The 22,850-nt window shown below is 32.9% G+C and overlaps 1 protein-coding gene across 2 annotated transcripts; it reads right to left on the bottom strand.

The window, feature by feature from the left end:
• Window positions 1-2,260: 2,260 nt before the first annotated feature.
• Window positions 2,261-16,751, bottom strand: LOC143223613 (sorting nexin-12-like). Of its 2 annotated transcripts, none has more exons than XM_076451780.1 (4): window positions 16,540-16,751; window positions 12,644-12,739; window positions 8,567-8,691; window positions 2,261-4,276 (listed from the first exon to the last, which is right to left on the bottom strand). In XM_076451780.1, exons 1-4 carry the CDS (start codon window positions 16,735-16,737, stop codon window positions 4,171-4,173), a joined length of 525 nt encoding a protein of 174 aa, XP_076307895.1. In that variant the 5' UTR covers window positions 16,738-16,751; the 3' UTR covers window positions 2,261-4,170. The 2 variants fall into 2 exon arrangements, with proteins under 2 accessions (XP_076307895.1, XP_076307896.1); XM_076451781.1 differs by lacking the exon at window positions 2,261-4,276 and adding an exon at window positions 4,300-5,687.
• Window positions 16,752-22,850: the final 6,099 nt, after the last annotated feature.

Raw genomic sequence — 22,850 nt, 5'->3', positions numbered from 1 at the left:
GCAATAACTAGTTTACCTTGTGAATTAAATGGAACACCACGACTTCGAGATGTCAGGGTAATGTAAAACTACAGCTCACGATAGGACTCGTTCACTCTACATACACATTGTTTTATAGATGTTTTAAGCGCTGAAACCAGGAGAGTAAGAGGACTATTGTTAATATACTTTTTAAAGAGGGGCACTTCTCCCCATTATTAATAACCAACTCTAATACGATGCTTTACTAAATATAAAAGGAAGACATGAACCAGCAAGGCCGTGCGAAGTCGATTAAGAAAAAAATTATTTGTAAATCACCTTGGATGTTATAATGTTTTTTTGTGCTACGTGGAGTCGGAAACGTGCGTTTTAAAATAGGGTCACATAATAAAAGAAGTCTTGGAAAAGCCAAGCAACATGATACAGAACTGTAATAAATCTCATTGTATAACCGGTTCAATTTAAATTGTTCGAAACTTTTGAGAAGTGGATACCACATGAGAAAAAAAAAAAAGGCTTACTTTCGCTTATCACGAAAAAACATTTCTCTCTCTCTCTCTCTATATATATATATAATGTTTGGCTACGATACAGTGTCAATTGTTATTCAGCTGATATTGCAGTTTTGTATCGAATGGATTCCCTACTTTTGAAGTTTTTCTTACGGCTGTGACTAGTAGGCTGACAGCCTAGTTAAGCGACAGGGTGTCCATAAGATATTCACCCCATTATAAATTCTCTATTACATGAGCTGTTTCAAAATTGTTTGCGACAATTAATAACATAACAAGAAATTTTTGTTTCAATTAAGTACACTGCCAGAGTTCAGTTAATAATTCAGCGAACCAGATTTCAGTACATTTGCACGTGAGCGCTAGTGGCAGCACGCAGAACATCAAGGTGGTAGATTTTGTTACAAACATTAAGAAGCATGTCTCGCTTGATGGAAGCCAATGCGTCTTCAATCCCGTGTCTTAATTCTGTGATGTTATTAAGCTTCTTTGCCTACACTTTGTACTTCATGTAGCCCCACGAAAAAAAAGAATACAAAGGCGTGATATCTGGGGAACTAGACGGCTATTGAATAAGTCCACTTAGCCCGATCCAACGAGAAAGGAACTTTTTATTGCGCACATTTAATCCCGTGTGGTCGTGCCCCATCTTGCTGAAAGAACACATGGGGCTGCATATCCTCAAGCTGAGGTGCAGCCTACGCTTCAAGCATATCTATGTAATTTGGTTTCTCAATAGTACATACATAGCTTTCTCCTTCACTGTCGCCATTATGCTCCGAGTGGATGTTCTGCGAAATAAAGAAAAACTTCTCGAGTTGTGTTATTAATTGCCGGAAACTGTTTCAAAATAGTTCCTATCATAAAGAAGTTATAAAGGTCTATAATGGGGTGAATAATTTATGAACACCCTGTAGTTTTATGGCAGTTATAGTGTTTTATTATACGTTACACACCATCTTCCGTATTAAACTTGATCAATTGCCGCCATCTATTGTTGACTTTCAACATAAATTTGTCTACATACAATGCTCTATGCTGATTTAGTTATCGTAACTTCAAAAAAACGTAACGGTTTATTATATTACTAAAGTTTTTCTAACACACATTCATGTTGTTCATTTCCTACACCACTTCAGTGTTATGTACAAGTTTACAATTTGTACTTTCAGAGGTCCTTGCTTTATAAAATTTAAAATTATCCTAGCAGTTTAGTTGAATAACTTAAAACGTTGACATAGACCGAAACGCCGAATATGTGATGATTACATATCAGTAGTAGACGCAGTTTTGTATTTATGGCATATCTACCAAGGTTATCTGCTGTTGTCCATAATTTTGAAGTACTGACCAAAGAGAAAGCAGGCAGTCAGCAATACTCAACTCCTATGGTAAGAGATGGACTGTTACTTTTAAATTGCAGCCACAGAAGAAAGTGAGGAGGATATATTTAGTAAGATACTGATCAGAACTCAGCTTACCATCTCCAAATCCAGAACTATATGACTGGGAGCATCTTACCCCTCCAAAATAAAATAACACTGGTGTCCTACAACCATTATATAATAGGTTTTCTGTAATAGATAATACTCAAATTGATAGATTTAACAGGTAAATTTCAATCTTATAAGATAAGAATTAATATAGTATTGTATGGAAACTGGTTTTATAAGGATAACAACAATATCACAGTGTGTCATGTTTGCTGTACAGAACTGAATACACTGATCATTTTTATGATTGACAAGAAATATTCAAACAGGTTCTTTTGGGTGTAGAAAATAATTTTTACTAGTCTTTGATTTACAATATCTTAAAACATGAATACATTTAGTTTGATTAGATAGAGGAGCATACACATGAACCTTTGAAATCAGATCTTTGCCAACATTTTAAATACTTCAAAATTTTAGAGTACAACAATTTAAAGAAATGTAGAAAGACACTGTTTCATAGTTTTGTTCATTGTTAATCATTGGATCATAAAGCACAATATTAAAAGAGAGAAACAGCATGCCAACCCTCTGATAAAAATAAATTATAAACAAAATATTTGGACAAGAATGAGCAATGTACCAATAATACCAGTACTTTGGTAAACATCTTGAACTGAAACTATTTCATACACACAAACAGTGTGTTTAATAAAACATACACAGACTTTACACATGCCTACCATAATGTTATTCACATTAGATTTAAGTAGTTCTATCTTAACTACAAGCAATTTGAAAACAACTCATGGTAAATACACTTTAACTAAAACTTTACAATTATTGGAACAAACATTTTACACCTTACTATAAAATACTTTAAAATAATCCAAAGAACTGAGATCATATTTGAAACGTAAATATTTTTTTCAACAATAATTTACCTAACAAGTTCCAACATTTTCAGTAGCGATATCTATTAACTTTACGTGTAGAAATATGTTTATCAATAATATTATACAGTAGAACCCCTCTAAAGCAGCCACCTTCGGGACCGAGACAAACTGACCTGATTAGAGGGGTCCACTGTACATAATTAGCGATTATGTAAACAAAAAAAAGGGACTGTGATTGAATGACCGCTTTCAAGGGGTGACTGCTTAGAGGGGGTTCCACTGCAGTTTTTTTTCCTTTTACATTCAAACAAGAAATAAAATGAGCTACAAAAACATTTAAGATTTATTACTAAGTTAATTGTCTTTAAGAACATGATCACTTTTAAATTATTAATAACAACTTATTTTAAATATAAACATCTTTAATGTTTATAAGACAGTAAATATGCATTAGGAAGATTTAAAATAATTTTATTAACTGTAATATTTCTTCTCTCAAATGCAAGTTCATCAAATTAATGTTCAAGAGGCATAGTAACAGTACATAATATGCATCATTTTACATATTTATAATCAAAGGTAACTCTATTCCACTTGACACAACTAACTGGTAACAAGACCCTGTCAGAATGACTGAACAAAACCAAGACAAAAATACATCTTAGGTCCATTTGTACAGTTCTGACTTTGCATTTTTATGTCATAGGCAATATTACTTAACATTTGAAATTATTTAATTTAATAAAATATAGTTTCATGTATATATAAACAATTCAAACAGTTTATTGTAGTCAGATAACTTTAAATACACACCCATCTATTATACTCGGGTAAGAATTACATAATATAACCACATTTTCTATAACAATGAAAGAAACAAACATTACCCGTATTGTATTAGGCTAACTCGTTTCTGTAACACATCTTAAAATAATGCAAAAAGAGAAAGAAAAACTGAACCAATAGTTTAGTTCTTTCGTGATAGAATTATCTGTTAATCAAATAACATTCATTATAATGGTTAATGAATAAATTATTTTTAGTAGATTTCCATGTATATTAGAAATAAAATAAGCACATTTATAATATATCAGATCTTAATAAAATATATTAACAATCAGTGTACACAGTCTTTATATTAGATGAATACTTGGTAACTAATACTTAAATGTTTTTATATTATTCAAGATAAATACAGTAAAAACTTTGATCAAAACAAATGTAAAAATGCACAATATGATGATATGAAGTGGAATTCAATTATTTTTTTCCTAAAGGTCCCTTTCAAAAAAATACACTCTGCTGAAGACACACGCCAGGAAAGTCAGTAATCAATAAATATTCCATTTATGAATTTCTAATTTTTCCTGGAACATAATTTTTGTCAATTACTGGTTCCTGCAAAAACATATGAAGACAGCGTTCATTCTGTGCTAATGGATGGCCTGCAACCCTAAAAAATAGAATATTGAATCTGTAACAAGATTTTAACCCTACCAATAAGAATTGTCAGAATTCCTTGTTATTCTTTTTAATTTTAATCATTATTATACTTGTGGTTGTTAAACTGTAAAATAACACTTGTTAAAATAAATCTATGCTTCAAATAAAAAAATTGAAATTTCTTCCAGCATAGACATTAAAAGAATTATTCAAGTAGTTTTATAAACTAAACAAGAAAGAGACAAGAAGTTTTGAATACCAGAATTCAGCAGCTAATGTAGAGATAGAAAATAGTTTCAGTCTAATTCTTAAAACTACAAATAAATAAGGTTTAATTAATGGTTAACACTGAGGTTGAAACAAAACAGCTCTGATGAAGATGTGTTAATCCAATGAAGAAAAACACCGATTTATTTTTATAATTATTTAACTAAAATGTGTCATACTAACAAATCTTCGATTAGGCTGGTCATTAATAAAAATTACTATTTTTAAAATACTTCTATTGTTTTACATTTTTTTCAGTTCATTACAACTTGATTTTTAATTACTTATATATCAGAAGTTCCAAACAATGGAGTGGAGCAAAATTTGAAAGGGCTGTGGAAAACAATAAATATACATGTAGTAATTTTTAAAATGGACTTTTGATTCATTCTTTACACATGTAGTTTGAAATGAAAGAACTCAATATCTATAGATTTAATGGATTGGCATCTTAAGCCAGGGTACAAATCCTGAACTAAACAATAGAAGATAGAATGTTTCATCATCAGTTCAAAGTATTAACTTCACATGTGGAATTTTTTCAACTATTTGTCTTCTATCAAAGGGCATGAGTTATTGTTCTTACTGAAAACTTAGCAATGTAGGTTTGGTATTTCTTTTGCCAAACAAGAAATAACGTTTTTTTCCAATTGAAAAAGAATGACCTTAAGTTACATCAATATATTTAAAAGTATTGGTTTCTGCAATTCCTTATTTTCATATATCATCTTTAGAGAATAACAATAGTTAATTTGAATACACATCTGTAAACTCATTACTGAGTGGTCTACTGGCCTGTTCCTACCACACAGTTTGAATATCCGTAAGCTCCATGTTGTACAATGTAGAGTGCTCTCTTCCAACAGGTTAATTTTAATTAACACATTCTCTGTTGTTGTCTCTGCTGCTCTGTTCTTACACAACTGTCAAAATATCAATAAACCTAACATGAAAGACTGGAAGTCAATACGTTTAGTATCCCAAGTTGCCTGGCCTTACTTTGCATACATAACAGTTTGAACACTGAATAACAATAAACTTCATGTTGTGTTGTCTGTACTACTATATTCCAGCTTCATCCTAGACTCCATATTGCCACTTATAAAAGTCAAATCCTTTCTATATATTGCAGATCTAGTGATGGTCCAAAAGCCCTATTTTAATAGACAAGGTAAGCTAAAAAGTCTATTAAATAATGATCTACAATATGGGCAATAAAAAAACTGTATGAACATTCTGTGTTGTATGTTCGAGTTTATCAAATAACTCAATATAACTGATTATCTATAAGCACGTTCAAGATAAGCTCGGTATAATATACACAAGTTAAAACACATATCTGCACACATTGGTTAACACGTTCAAGATAGGCTCGGTATAATATACACAAGTTCATACACATATCTGCACACGTTGGTTAACACGTTCAAGATAGGCTCGGTATAATATACACAAGTTCATACACATATCTGGACACATTGGTTAACACGTTCAAGATAGGCTTGGTATAATATACACAAGTTCATACACATATCTGGACACATTGGTTAACACGTTCAAGATAGGCTCGGTATAATATACACAAGTTCATACACATATCTGGACACATTGGTTAACACGTTCAAGATAGGCTCGGTATAATATACACAAGTTCATACACATATCTGGACACATTGGTTAACACATTCAAGATAGGCTCGGTATAATATACACAAGTTCATACACATATCTGGACACATTGGTTAACACGTTCAAGATAGGCTCGGTATAATATACACAAGTTCATACACATATCTGGACACATTGGTTAACACGTTCAAGATAGGCTCGGTATAATATACACAAGTTCATACACATATCTGGACACATTGGTTAACACGTTCAAGATAGGCTCGGTATAATATACACAAGTTCATACACATATCTGGACACATTGGTTAACACGTTCAAGATAGGATCGGTATAATATACACAAGTTCATACACATATCTGCACACATTGGTTAACACGTTCAAGATAGGCTTGGTATAATATACACAAGTTCATATACATATCCGCACACATTGGTTAACACGTTCAAGATAGGCTCGGTATAATATACACAAGTTCATGCACATATCTGCACACATTAAGTATTTATACTATAACTTCTGATGCAGTACGTGTATTTTCACAAAATTTGGTAGACTTGTTTTAATAAATATTACATATTTCTTGTGCAAAAAAAATAAGATTTTTTAATGAAGTATTTTTTTACAAAAGATGCATTTTAAAAATATTGAATCTGTTTCATTACAAGTTTGAGCGCAAAGTGATTTTCTTGTTAAGATTAAAAATTATTCTTTGTCCAAAAAAATCCTCAATATTATTTGTGTAATCTCTAAAACTTTAAATATATTTCAAATGTTTGTTTTTAGTAAGATTTTATATTTTGTCTGTTATTCTCTTTACCCTAACTATGTAGGGTCTGTCAATTTGACTGATCTTGTAACCACCATAAAAAGTCACAAAATAATTTTAGAATATATTATTTTTTTCATTCCAGAAAGACTACAGATTACAACACGAAAATATAAATGTTTAGTCTAAATGGCTTAAGTCTCATAACATTATATATTTATTATTACACTGACCCTCCCAGTCATGCCTGGCTAATATTACATAACTTCCACTGAAAGGGTGCACGTGTACTCATGTTACCGTATCCAATAACACAAACCTGACTTTTATTCTTCCTTGTATTGGATGTGCTTTAGTGGTCTAGTATTTTGTAATATGAAGTCAAATTTCAATTATACATTACATATACTATTGCTATTTAGAAATAAATTAAACTTATTTTGCTTAAAATATAGAACAACAAATCAAGAAGTAAAGTAAACAATTATCTCTTCCTGCTATGACCTTTGCACTTGGTTACTGTTGGACATAGATTGCTAAGCTTTGCACATGGAGGATATCGGAAAAAAATTATTTTAAGTTTTATATATATACACACACAGTTGAATAACCAAAAAATCGTAAATAACTACACTGATATTATAGAATTCCACTACAGTTTATTAAGTTTAGTAACAAGATGTATTTGGATTTACAAAAATATATAACTTTGAGCAAACTGAAGGCACAACTTACCCCTTCCTTGAAATCTGGGATTGAAATGACATGGTAGATTTTTTACAGATTAAAATGGCTGATAAAATTACTCTGTGGATATTCTAAGCTGTTAATTAGTTATTCACATGTCATACATTGAAACAAGTATATATATATTTATATAAGGGACTGTTTTCAAAAATGGAAAGAGGCAAATGGGACCACCGAGTTTGATTCAGTGAGCAAGCTATATCTCAGCAAAATAAAAAATACATGAGGTTCTCATTTTATACTATAGGTTGATAATTAGTAATTTGAGTTCCTAATTTGTATGAAACTATATACTTTAGTATTTTAACAATCACAAACATCTAATTTTAAACAGTTCTGCATTCAACATACCACATGACTCACTAAAAATTTATATCTAGATGGTTTAACATTTACTTTTAAATTATGAAATTAACTCATATAATATTAAAGTTTGAATTATAATCTACAATTTGATTCAAAATTTACTGACAAATTCATAAAATAGTAGTTCAATAAAATTTTGAATGCAAGTTAACATGTGCAATGACATGGCCTTTCACCTATAACCCATTGCAAAATGGTTGAGGATGGCAGCACAGCTCTAATAATTTTTGCAACAAGTTCAAAATTACAACATAAACCCAATATAAACAAATATTTTAATAGAAGGTATCAGAAATACTGAACTTCAGATCAGACTTACTTGTTGATAAACATTTGCAACAAGTTCAAAATTACAACTTAAACCCAATATAAACAAATATTTTAATACAAGGTATCAGAAAGACTGAACTTCAGATCAGACTTACTTGTTGATAAACATTTGCAACAAGTTCAAAATTACAACTTAAACCCAATATAAACAAATATTTTAATAGAAGGTATCAGAAAGACTCAGACTTACTTGTTGATAAACATTTCGAGTCCTTTCCTTCTTTCTTCAATGAACTCTTCATCATATATTCCTTCATCTGTTCTGAAAGGAAGTTGTCTTTTCCATGCTTTTCCTGGTAAAGGTGGAACTACAATCTACACAGTAAAGCAATAATAATAACTGTTGTTATTAATCAAATAATTATAATTGGTATCATTAATATGTTAATCCATTTATTTAAAATTCCTCAGAATGTACTACAAAGGATTGCATGTCGGTCGTAAAGTTATTCTATTTATTTTCCATTTTAAGTTCTTAGAATAAGGAAACAGCTGACAGAAATATTTGGCATTCATTATACACATTAAAACTATCTTTTTAAGAAAAGAAATCAAAAGGAAAAACAGTACTGAATATGGCTATAGAATTATTGAATAAAACTGCACATACACAATTTAGAATAAATGTCTTCATTTTATAAATACTCTAGGTTGAAACAGCAAGAAATTTTAAAATCTGAAATATGTCAAGAACTGAGAGTAAAAAAACTAATTTAAAATGTTTAGTTTACATGAATTTAAGGATAACATTCAAAACATTAAGAATACTACATAGAATTTTTTAAAGGATTATAACATGTATGAACCTAAGACTTCTGTGAATCAATTTCTTTTTTCCTTATCTTTACTGATTATATATTTTTAGCCTTTAGAAAAATCCATACTAAAATTAACTTAACTTGTTTAAAACCACAGTGCAAACTGCCTTTAAAATGTTTATTTGTACAATATTTCATGAACTACTGTTCTCAACTGACAAGGAAAAACATGTTAACATTATGCATTTCTCACTTTTTTCCCCCCTAACAAAACTGTAGTATATATTTCATAGTTATTTAACTTATTGTCAGTTAAAGTACTTGTTCCTATAAACAAATTAACTGAAATCAAACAGAAGCTCAACTACATACTGTGTGTTTGTAATTAATGCTGTAACTCATTGACGAATGATTTATACTTCTGTACTCAGTTCTTAAAACTAATAGTGATTTTCAGCTGAGGCAAAGAGACTCATAGAATGGCTCCAAATTTCTTTGTTTTCTTTCAAGTACATACTTTTAAATCATAGCTCTGTTATATCTGAACCAATTTGAGATCTAATTACAGTTTTGGACTTGGAAGAATACGCTCTTTCAATTGATACATTTGTCCACAGCCAAAGTCTAAGAGATGTATTTATTTTGATACTTCCTCAAAGAATTTCAATTTAAGGATAGCCTGGTAGAGATCCTGATGAGTAATAAAATCGAATCAGGTACACAGTTATGTGAAAAAGTTAGGACACCATATGAAAGCCTGTGTATTTTTGTAACATTTTTGGATATATAGATATATAATCTCAATTTTAACAATACTGAGAGATTAAAGTAATATAACTAAACAATTAAAACTGAAGAAAATACTTTTCAAGATCTTCTGTAAATGTAACTCTACAAAAATGCATATTCTGACTGAGGAAAAAGTTAGGACACTCCCACATTTATTCCCACTTAAAATGGCTCAACTTACACACAGGTGTATCACACCAGGTGCACATGGTTAGAAGATCATAACTTAGCACTGTGAATAAGGCTTGCCCTATTTAAACCTCACACAGTTTGGTGTGGTCCTGACTGTTGAAGTGAGGGTAAGAGAAAAAGAGCTGTCTTGAGGCCTTCAGAAAGAAGATTGTAGCAACTTATGAGTCTGGTAAGGAATTTAAAAAGATCCCAAAAGATTTTGAAATCAGCCATTCTACTGTCCAAAAAATAGTCAACAAGTGGAGGGCTTTCAAAACAACTGCCAACATGCCCAGGTCTGGTCGTCCAAGCAAGTTCACCCCGAGAGCAGACCATAAGATGCTAAAAGAGGTCTCCAAAGACCCTAACATGCCATCATGGGACCTACAGTAAGCTCTGGCTACTGTTGATGTGAAATTGCATGCTTCTACAATCAGAAAGAGACTGCACAAGTTTAACTTGCATGGGAGGTGTGCAAGGAAGAAACCTTTGCTCTGTAAGAGAAACATCGAGGCCAGACTGAAGTTTGCCAGAGAGAATGTAGACAAAAACCAGGACTTTTGGAATAATGTTCTTTGGACAGATGAGTCCAAAATTGAATTATTTGGACACAAGAACAGAGGACATGTTTGGTATAAACCAAATACAGCATTCCAGGAAAAGAACCTTATACCAACTGTGAAGCATGGAGGCGGAAGTGTCATGGTTTGAGGCTGTTTTGCTGCAGCAGGACCTGGACAGCTCATAATCATAAAATCCACCATGAATTCTACTGTGTATCAGAGGGTGCTTGAGAATCGTGTGAGACCATCTGTAAGAAAATTAAAGCTGAAGCAGAATTGGACCCTGCAACATGACAATGACCCAAAACATACCAGTAAATCCACCAAGGACTGGCTGAAAACTAAGAAATGGAGAGTCCTAGAATGGCCGAGTCAAAGCCCAGATCTTAATCCAAATGAGATGCTGTGGGGTGACTTGAAATGGGCTGCACATGCAAAAAAACCCTCAAACATTTTACAGCTGAAAGAATTCTGCATTGAGGAGTGGGACAAACTTTCTTCAGACCGATGTCAGAGAGTGGTAGATGGCTACAGAAAGCATCTCACTGCAGTTATTTCAGCCAAAGGGGATAACACGAGCTATTAGAGGGTAGGGTGTCCTAACTTTTTCCTCAGTTTGAATATGCATTTTTGTAGAATTACATTTACAGAATATCTTGAAAAGTCTTTTCTTCAGCTTTAATTGTTTAGTTATATTCCTATAATCTCTCAGTATTGTTAAAATTGAGATTAAATATCTATAAATCCAAAAATGTTACAAAAATACACAGGCTTTCATAAAGTTTCTTAACTTTTTCACATGATTGTACATGCATCCCACATTTGGTATCGCTAGCACACAAAAAAGGTGAAGAAAAACAGTCTCTTAGATTAATTTATTCTAATCCTGGCTAAAGTAATTTCAAGGCAGTGGAAACTGAGGATTACCTATTGCTTTATTTTCTCTCATTGTTTTCACACAATTGACCTTTGATATAAGAAGGGTATTAATTCTCAGCTTTAAAAGCTAAGAATAGTCACCACCAGAAAATTTCTTTGCTTTATCAAAATCATGGGAATAAAAAGGTACTCTATATTAAGACCCTGAAGAGTAGTGTAGTCTATACAGCATTTTCTTATCTTTGAGATTGATGTATTTAATATTATTGTATGAATATGTATTTATAGACAAAGTCAGTGGAAGACAGTACAGTGGAAAACCTGTCAGAATGGACAAAATAGTTTTCAACAAGCTTTATGATGGTCTAAGAACATCAAAACTGTTTCAGGTTCATAAACCTTCACTGATAAATGAGTAACTTTCCTTCATGCTTAATTTTTCTCAGATATTTTGAAACAAAACATTACAAACAATAACTTGTAATGAACTTTAAATATGATTACATAGACTAATTTCTCCTACATTAGTTTTAAGTTGAAGCTTTTCTCAAATTATGAAGTACATTGTAAACAGTGCATGTAAAGAAACTTCCGAAATACTGGATATAGATAAAAGGAAGTGTTATCACTTGATTAATAATGTGAATCTAATATTTTGATTTGTGATTATCTGTTAAGAATTTATTTATGTTTATATCACAAGTTAATACATATTCTGTTAATGTAGTATTTGATTATAAACTAGATTAACAAATATTTCTTGTTAGAATTGTTATACACTTTTATTGTAAGATCAAATACTTTTGGCCACTAAACATTTTAATAAAAAAATAAATGTGAAATACAACTATAATTCTGGCTTGAAAAAGTTTTTCCACAACTTTGGTAAGAAAATATAAAATGAAACTAAGAATTTATATGTTTAGTTTACATGTTGGGAAACAGTAAAAATGAAAAATATTATACACAAGTATATTTGTGTGTGTGTGTGTGTGTGTGTGTATTTGTTTGGAATAAATAAAACAGTTAATACATCATTACAACCAAATATTTCTATTCAAATTTCAATTTTTTTTCAGATTAAGGAAAAACTGCATGATTTCTTACCTTGCTGTCTCTCTCAAGTTCAGTTCTTAGCCACTCAAAATCACTATAACGTCTCCGCACACTAGATTCCTTCAATTTGAAGACTGGTAGATTTGTCTGGATAACACATAAATTGCTAAATTTTCTACTTAAAAACATCAATTATAACAATGATATTACAAGAAAGACATCATAATAAGCTCATTATGCACTTCAGAACACATGTATACTTAAAAGGTCATGTTGATAGACTGTACCTATGTAAGTTTCTGGATGACCTGTTGAGCTACTATTCTATCCAAAAATATCCTAACATGCAGCAATCCAATCAATGCCTCCCCTCCTCACAAAAATCTATTTTTGTTAATTTCACAGCTTATTAAAAAAAAAAGAAAGTTTGCCCTAAACTATGCACAAAGTTCACTTCTACAAAATATTTGGTATTGTTAGAAACTTGACTAAAACTTTTCATAACCATTGTTTAAACATCATTGATGTGCTGTCAGTGATCATACCAGAAAAATTGTAGTAAAAAAGTATGTTATTTTAAAGACTTGTCACACTAATCAAAGTAATGGAAGCTCATAGGTTATTAATTAATCAAGTCAGCCACTCAGATGTACCTGTTAGCATTTCAAAAAATGAACACAAGATAAAGCAATGTAACACAAAACAATCTGGCCAATAAAGACCATCCTCCTGCCCACAAGAAAAAAAAATCATTCCAAGTTATATATATATTTTTTTAATTGAGGGGAAGTCCACACTAATCTATCCAGCAAAAGCTTAACTGAATGTTAAGAAACAGGTTGGATGGACAAAAGGATTTAAAATTTTCATTTCGTAACTACTTAAAAATTAATGGTATGCCCGACAAGAATCACAAAAGAGGAAATAATGCATGACCACAGATTATATTTCAAAGTGATTATAAAATAAGAGTTTATATATGAAGGGTGTAGTACCAACTGGAGTACCTGTTCCCTGGATAAAAATGATGTAAAATCACAGTTAATGAAATGTTATCTTAGGACATAAAGAAAATCCCTTATATATAATTGTAAAAAATGCAAAAATGCCTGTAAAAACTGTAAAACAAAATGCAAAACCACAAATTTGCACATATCTCCTTCTGATCCCAGCAAACCTTCACACCAAATCTGGGGCAAACTAGTGACAAAAAAATGTCAAAATGCAAAAGTGGTAATAAAAACCACCAAACAAAATATTCAGAATCTGTATACATCTCCACATGGATTCAACAAACCTTTAGTGAAGATCCAATAAAAGGGAGGGGAAAAAGTAGTGGTGAAAAATACAAAAACATAAATACCCATAAAAACTGCAAAACCTAAAACGGGAAATTTGTATTTACCCCTGCATGGATCTAATGAACTTCCATATTAATTTTATTAAAGATCCATCCATACCTTGTGCAATAGTTATATGAACATAGAATAGACAGTACTAGGATATTAGTCTTTCGATGATACACAATCAGCTGATACACTTTATTCATAAGACATAGGTTATAGTACAACATCAGTGAAATTTATGCAAAGTAAATTTAACTTGTTGACTGCCAAGTATTTCAGCTGCTACAATACAACTCTAATGCTTCTTCATCTTGTAACTTTTTTCTTGATGCCATTTTGGATTGAAAGTGAAACAATTTGTAAGTAGGTCAAATGGATGTATGGTGCTGACATCTAGCGTTGAAGTTAAATATTATTGAAAATGAATTAACTCGTCCGTGGCACTGTGTTACCGATCGGCTTGGACGAGTTATCTTGTCTACGGCACTGAACAGGTTAAAGAACTTGTCAGTTCTCAAAGCTCAAAGTTATTAGGACTAATATTCAACTCTTAGCCTCTTCATTCCACCACTTAAAACTGACCAGGTATTCAAGTCTATAATTTCCAGTACTGTAGTGTTAAAAAAACACAAAAGATCATACACCATGTCTCTTAGCATTACATGAAGACCAAAGTTTATAAATGATAAAACACATTTAAATTCTGATTTTAATCTGATGAAATGGTGGTGTCTATTGTACAGTGAATGTGCTCAATGCAAATTTAAAATACACTGGATCATTTTTCACTAATTAACTGAAGGTTAGTGTTGAAAAAATAGTAGTTGCATCTGTACAGTTCATTATAAATTTTGGTATACATATATGTCCACATATTTAAAAGGTAAGATCTTACATCCTAATCTGTAGATTAGTAGTAACACTAACATTACTAATACATAAAACTTTTGGCAAGTTGTAATACAGATATCTTAGTTGTAGTACAAAAATTACACTTTCATGTAGTCTTTTACACTGGACATCAAAATTGACTGTTCATATTTGATACCAAACAAGAATGTAAAAGAACTAAAGTTAACTGTACTTGGAAAGTGGACACTTGGTTCCCTGTCAAGTTTAGCAAAACTGATGTTACTTATCATTGAACAATTTCAGTGGCTCTGTCAAAATATGAATACCACTTCCTCTCATAGATTTAGCAAATTATGAGTATAATATATATTAATTACATTTGACCTTTCTCAACAGAATATATTATATAAATTGTTATACCTGTAGCAACATAAATGAAAGGATTTGTTCCTCGTGGAAATATCACATTTGTTCAGATGGAAGCTCACATGGTGTTTTTGTGTGACCTCAAAGTGATTAGAACTGACCAAGCTAATTATTTGAATATTCTTGCTTGTATACCAAACATTTTTTAACTTCTTAAAAAAAATAAGAATAATACCATTTGTTTTTAATGCCTTAAAACCAAATTCGAAAAATTACAATGGATGAATTATGTCCCCTATAATTTTACTATATTTCTGTCTCCCTCCAAATCCAAATTCTCAAGTTTCATATCTTATTTCAAGCTTATTTTTACTTTTAGTATCACAGCTTGTACTAATTGGTAATAAACCTAAAAGTTTCTACCTTCCATTCTGAATAGCAAAGTCTAATGATATTAAATGAACCTTAATATTTTGCTTGCCTCTTTACAAGACACAAGTCTATGTGTGTTAGCCACACATTTTAACAATGGTTAATCTTACAAAAAAACTTCCCTAAAAAAAATAAAAAATCTTATTACACATGCTAAAGTTTTTACTATTTCTTACTTAACCTAACTTTAATTCAAAGTTCAGAAGAAAAAATCCTAGTTATAAAATGTTGAAACAATACAGCAATAGCTTTTGTTCGAATAAAATATTAAGTTATTCTAACAGAGATAATATTTCACAACTTCAAGGAAAAATTCACTCTAGGATTTTGCTCTTTAATTAATATTAAATACTAAATGGTCATTTCATATTATGAGGTCACTGAAAGAAAAATTTTAAAAATCCCTAAAGCTATTTTGCACTTGACCATTTAATTAATAGGTGATGTTCTTACCTACAAAAGAAGTTCAATTTTTTCTACTTTTAAAATTATATATTAATTAAATTTTCAGAGTGGTGTAAATTCATTTACTGGATATTTTCCCCGTGTTTAAAGGATGACTTTCAATTACATTATGCCTAAACTTCTTTAAAGTATATTAAGCAATACTAAAAGTATCTGATAGTAAATCTGTAGTTGTACTTTACGATCAGTAAACAACTGCTAACTTACAGGTTATAGTAATTAGTACTAAACTGCTATAGATAGCAGGATTTACACTGTCGTGTTCAAAACGCATGGTACTTGAAGGTACTATTTGTGGGAGGAAACTAAGAGTTAAGCTTATAGGTGAAACTACGAACAAGAATAAATAATTAAAATATAACTTATAACCTGTAATCGTAAATTTAAGGTCTTAACTTATCTTAGTCTTGTGCGAAAGTTAACTGAATTAGAAAGTTTATAACTTTAATGTTAATTTTACTTTTAAGGTTTAACTTTAAGACGTACCCTCATTCGAACTTCATAATCAGTGTACCGTTTCCGTGCGACTCCGTGGGTAAATGGTTCAAAAACATCAATTTCTAGAAAATTTGCTGGAGCAGCATAAGCGTCATCCAAAGTTTGTTTCTTTGGTTGCAGGCGGCGAGTTGCCTCATGAGGAAGATTTCCCTCGGAAGCCATGTTTATGAACTGATAAATCGACATCTACCGGAATAGTATAACACTGGTTACTGATATATTTTATCTTTTCGGTGATGCGGGTGTGTTACAGAATCCACATATTAACTCACCTGATAGAAATTTTGAGCGTTGCGAAGAAAGTTATGTGATATTTTAAAAATTAAAAGTGTTTTTAAATAAAAAGAAAATGCTAATAATGAGCTCAAACATAAAATGTCTTTACTGTTATTAATAATGATACTTTATATATTTTAAATATTTAAAAAATACATTAACAACCAACTGCTTCCCATTTGTGACATATTAAAACTATGATATCACTCGAAAACAATATTTTTGTGAAATTTTTTCGCAGTAACTATTACATTATGTATTACTGTGTGTGTGTGTGTGTGTGTTTTCTTATGGCAAAGCCACATCGGGCTATCTGCTGAGCCCACCGAGGAGAATCAAAACCCTGATTTTAGCGTTGTAAATCCGTAGACTTACCGCTGTACTAGCGGGGGACATGTATTACTGTCACTATAGTCAACACTTCCTAGTCTAGCCTTCCAATTAGGTCTAGGACTCTAGGACAATATATATAATTATACTTATATAATCCTATCAGTGGTGCCGCCTAAGTCAATATTTATTTGATTTTCCGTTTTGTTTGGTTTTTTTTTATCTGGCACAACGCTTGAACATTTTCATGAAATAATTTGTTTAACCAGCTGGGTTTGTAAATGGTTCGACGGTAGGTTTGAGGGCTTATAACCCTAAATATCCAGGTTCGATATCCATGGTTAGCAAAGCGCATAATACTCCTGTATTTAAACACAAACAAATAAACTAAATACAGTTATGTCAATTGCATGATTAAGTGGCCGTCTAATAACCCGAACATAGTGAAGACGAACCATAAAATATCCAGTTAGTATGTACGTGTCGAATCTTTTTATGTCTAGCTTTCTGCTTCCTACTAAGATGAAAGGCTCGGCGTTGGAGCGTTATAAAAGTGACGGTCAGACCCACTATTCGTTGGTAGAACTTAGCGATGGGTGGTGATGACTTCACTCTAGTCTTACACTGCTGAATTAGGGACGGCTAGCGCAGATGAGCCCTCGTGTAGCTTTCGGCGAAATTAAAAAAAACAAAAAATCAAATCCAAGATAAAATCATCGTTTAAATTCAATTAAGATTTATTAATAGAAAACAATAAAAACCGATTTTATTGAATTATTTGAGAGAAGTGTTTCAGTAACAATAATCCTTCCACTGCCTCAATGGTGAGGTTGAGGGCTTTTAACGCTAAAAGTTAAAGTTATATTCCTTTGGTGAGCAGAGCAATATTGCAGGATGTGTTTAACAATAACCAAGCATTAATAATAAACTAAAAGCTTGTGTTAATAACAAAAGACAAAATCATTTTCAAATAAATAAATATTTTGTTACTTGTTTTTAAACTAAAATGTTACAACTCTGTTTCAAAAGATATATAAAAGTAACATATGTCATTATAGAATTCATCAGCTATTTTAGACCTGAATTAAACGAAACGCATCACAGAATTTCTGTCAGCATTAAATAACTAATAAACAGACTTTCTCATTTGACTTCTTAAAGTCTATTTCATTTTAAATGTATCTAAATCAATCTATTGCAATATAAAGAAATATAACCGTGGGAGAATGTTAAATCCACTTATTAAAAAAAACGTGATTGTTTTATCGCCAAGATATGGGTCAAATCCCAAATTTTAGCATTATAGGTCCGTAAATTTGCTTTTGACTCACGAGAGACGTAAACAAAAACCAAAGGATTCAAGAATACAAAAGACAAAATAACAACTTTCGAGGTTTAAAAAAACATTGCAATAGTTTTTGTTTTTAAATACATATTTAGATATTAGCACAGCTATGTAAAAGTTGTATATTTAAACTTTTTAGTGTCTGTATAAAATTTTTTATTTTACTACCACTGGTAATTAGGACGCTCGGTTGGCAATCTGTGAGTTGCGAGATCGATTGTTATTGTTATTTTGAATTTCGCGCAAAGCTACTCGAGGGCTATCTGCGCTAGCCGTCCCTAATTCAGCAGTATAAGATTAAAGGGAAGGCAGCTAGTCATCACCACCCACCGCCAACTCTTGGGCAACTCTTTTACCAACGAATAGTAGGATAGGCCATCACTTCATAACGACCCCACGACTGAAAGGGCAAACATGTTTGATTGGATGGGGGATTCGAACCCGCGACCCTTGGATTACGAATCGAACGCCTTAACACACTTGGCTATGCCGGGCCTGCGAAATCGAAACTTATAGTCAAACATGTTTTATAATGCAACATTAAATTTCACTATTTCTTGGTTGAACAGTAGTCTGAGAGTTAGAGGTGGGCGGTATTAACTAATTGTCTTTCCTCTAATCTATCACTTCAAAATTAGAAACGGCTAGCGCAGATGGCCCCTGAGTAGCTTTGCAAGAAATTCCAACAAACAAAATAACTTTATATGCAAAAACGGCTCGTTTGGGTTGAGAAAATATTTTACATAGAAGAGCGAACAACGTTTCGACCTTCTTCGGTCATCGTCAGGTTCACAAAGAAAGAGGTAACTGACCGGAAGCTGACCACATGTTTGAAAGGGGTTGTGTAACTGTGTGTCGAAATGTAGAGGGCGGTATTAGACATCTAATACCTCTTTCTTTGTGAACCTGACGATGACCGAGGAAGGTCGAAACGTTGTTTGCTCTTCTATGTAAAATATTTTCTCAACCCAAACGAGCCGTTTTTGCATATAAATTTCTCGACATCACTGAAACAAAATAACTGTTTTTATAATTGCCTGGTGACCTTAGTTATCCAGAAAAGCCACTTAGAAAGGGACAGAACGAATGTAATGAACAAGTGTACGTTAACTATGTTTGAAATTCATAAATCCTCACCAATAAATACGGTCTGAGTCGAGCCCGGCATGGCCCAGCGTGTTAAAGCATGCGACTCGTCGCATCCCCGTCGCGTCAAACATGCTCGCCCTTTCAGCCGTGGGGGCGTTATAATGTTACGGTAAATCCCACTATTCGTTGGTAAAAAGATTAGCCCAAGAGTTGGCGGTGGGTGGTGATGACTAGCTGCCTTCCCTCTAGTCTTACACTGCTAAATTAGGGACGGCTAGCACAGATAGCCCTCGTGTAGCTTTGTGCGAAATTCAAAACAAACAAACGTTCTGAGTCTTTTACTCATATTCAAGATATGTTGTTTGATAAGCTCGTAAAACCTTTATTTCAAGGACTGAAAGTTTCATGCAAAATGTAACAATGTAATTTCTTTGCTAGTTTATACCTGACATTAATATAAACTCAAACCATACGATAATAGCCGCGGAGACCTGGTATGGTCAGGTGGTTGAGGCACTTGACTCGTAATCTGAGGGTCGCGGGTTCGAATCCCTGTCACACCAAACATTCTCACCTTTACAGCCGTGGGGATGTTATAATGTGACGGCCAATTCCACTATTCGTTGGTACAAGAGTAGTCCAAGAGTTGGCGATGGGTGGTGATGACTAGCTGCCTTCCCTCTAGTCTTACACTGCGAAATTATGGACGGCGAGGGCAGATAACCCTCGTGTAGCTTTGCGCGAAATTCAAAACAAGCCCAAAACATCTGTGAAATATCTTAAGAAAAATCTTCAAAACTACTGACAAATACCGACAGGTTCTAAACTATTAATCTTATATCCAACAAAAGTCGTAATTCAGGTCAAAAGTTCATATAATTTTTATGGACCTCAAGTTACTCTGCCCTTTTTTATGTTATTCTGCATATAAAGATATGTTTGAAGTTGTTGATGTCATCTAACATTTATTTACGTTGCGTGCAGTATATAAATGATAAAGAATTTTAATTAAAATGACACTTAATTTGAATTATTAATTGTAGTTTTTGCTTATTTTTTTTCACTTTCTCGAACTAAATTTAGAAATAAAGAACTAACATCCTTTCCGGGCCAAGTGTGTTAAGGCGTTTGACTCGTAATCCGAGAGTCGCGGGTTCGAATCCCGGTCGCACCAAACATGCTCGCCCTTTCAGCCGTGGGGGCGTTATAATGTGGCGGTCAATCCCACTATTCGTTGGTAATAGAGTAGCCCAAGAGTTGACGGTGGGTGGTGATGACTAGCTGCCTTCCCTCTAGTTTTACACTGCTAAATTAGGGATGGCTAGCGCAGATAGCCCTAGAGTAGCTTTGTGAGAAATTTAAAAACAAAACAAACAAACAGACCATCCTTTCCCGGCGTGACCAATGGTTATGAGTGCTTGAGTCCCCGTCACACCCAACAGGCTCCTCCTTTTTTCCCTTATAAGTTATGGTCACCCCCACCATTTGTTGGTAAAAGAATATCTCAAGAATCGGCGGTAGGTGGTGATAACTATAGCTTTTATATAACTCTCTAGCTTTTCACTGCTAAATCCACCCTACCTTTAGTAATCAGACGTAATGAAAGTTTTACAACAAATAATTTGAAATTATTGAGAAACTATATAACGCAAGTGTTTTTGGAATATAGAACTTCTGTATTTATCTTATTCAGGATAAATTGAAAACAAATGGCATTTTGTATATTTCGTTCTCTTGTGGAATAGCGGTAAGACTTCGATTCTCCATAGCTTTGTTCTAAAAGCAAGCAAATTACCTACAGATCGAATTTGGCCGGTCGTCATTGAAATTGCGTATGGTGAATAAAATAGTTTATGTCACAAATTAAAGTAAAGGGTTTGTTGTTGTTGTTAATTGGATAGTTTAGAAAGAACGTATACTATTTAAAATATTTGCATATATTAAGATTTCCTTTGTTTATCCAAAAAGCGACACTGGGCCATCTCCTAAGTTTACATTGGAGAATTCTTCCCTGGATTTAAGCGTTGTAAGTTCGTACATATACCACTGACGCAGCGGGAGACTCTATATGAGAAACTTAGATTTTGTGACATTGGTGGTCTGCGCCATCTTGAATTTCCGTTCGGCGCGGCTACTAGATTCCCATAGTATTGGTTTGGTTTGTTTTGAATTTTGCGCAAAGCTACACGAGGGCTATTTGCGCTAGCCGTCCCTAATTTAGTAGCATAAGACTAAAGGGAAGGCAGCTATTCATCATCACCCACTGCCAACTCTTCGACTACTCTTTCACCAATAAATGGTGGGATTGATTGATACATTATAACGCCCCCATGGCTGAGAGAACGAGCATGTTTGGTGTGCGAAATTCAAACCAAACATCTCACTCACTCAGTCAAAATAAAGTCCAGTCTTCTCCCTCACATCACACCAGCGATATAATCAAATTCTGCATTTTTAAAATCTATTATACTCCAGTTCTGTAAATATAATTTTCTTTAAAATATATCTTAAAACTAATTTAAGATGTTAGCTGCCACCAGTACAAACCTAAAAGTACAAAAATTATCCAAACAGTTTCTGCTACATTTGTTTGTTTCTTTGTTTTGGAATTTCGCACAAAGCTGCTCGAGGGCTATCTGTGCTAGCCGTCCCTAATTTAGCAGTGTAAGACTAGAGGGAAGGCAGCTAGTCATCACTACCCACCGCCAACCTTTGGGCTACTCTTTTTACCAACGAATAGTGGGATTGACTATCACATTATAACGCCCCCACGGCTGAAAGGGCAAGCATGTTTGGCGCGACGGGGATTCGAACTAGCGACCCTCAGATTACGAGTCGAATGCCTTAACACGCTTGGCCATGCCGGGCCATTTCAAATGAAGTCAAATTGCTTAATAGAATACTTAGGTAATTCTGTATGATTACATTAAAATGAGTGCTGTGAAACTATGGTTCTGGTACACTACATGGATTATGGAAATATGACAACAAGAAGCGGCATGCTTTGGATATGACAGTCTTATGACGGAGACATTTACTGCAGTGGAAACTTCACAGCAAGAGATATTCTGAAGATGTACAGATGAAAGGTGGCCAGTCGTGAAGCTCCAGTCCCTTTTCATGTAACATACTCAACCTTCTGCACACGTTAAGTTGGAAGATAGCACTCCTTTAACCAATGTCGGTAACATGGCCTTGTTATTTTGAATTTCGCGCAAAGCTACTCGAGGGCTATCTGCGCTTAACGTCACTAATTTAG

Source organism: Tachypleus tridentatus, chromosome 8, assembly GCF_004210375.1.
Source record: "Tachypleus tridentatus isolate NWPU-2018 chromosome 8, ASM421037v1, whole genome shotgun sequence".
In the NCBI taxonomy this organism is placed as follows: Eukaryota; Metazoa; Arthropoda; class Merostomata; order Xiphosura; family Limulidae; genus Tachypleus; species Tachypleus tridentatus.
Note: the sequence above shows the minus strand (reverse complement) of the source record. Positions and strands in the feature narration are given on the sequence as shown.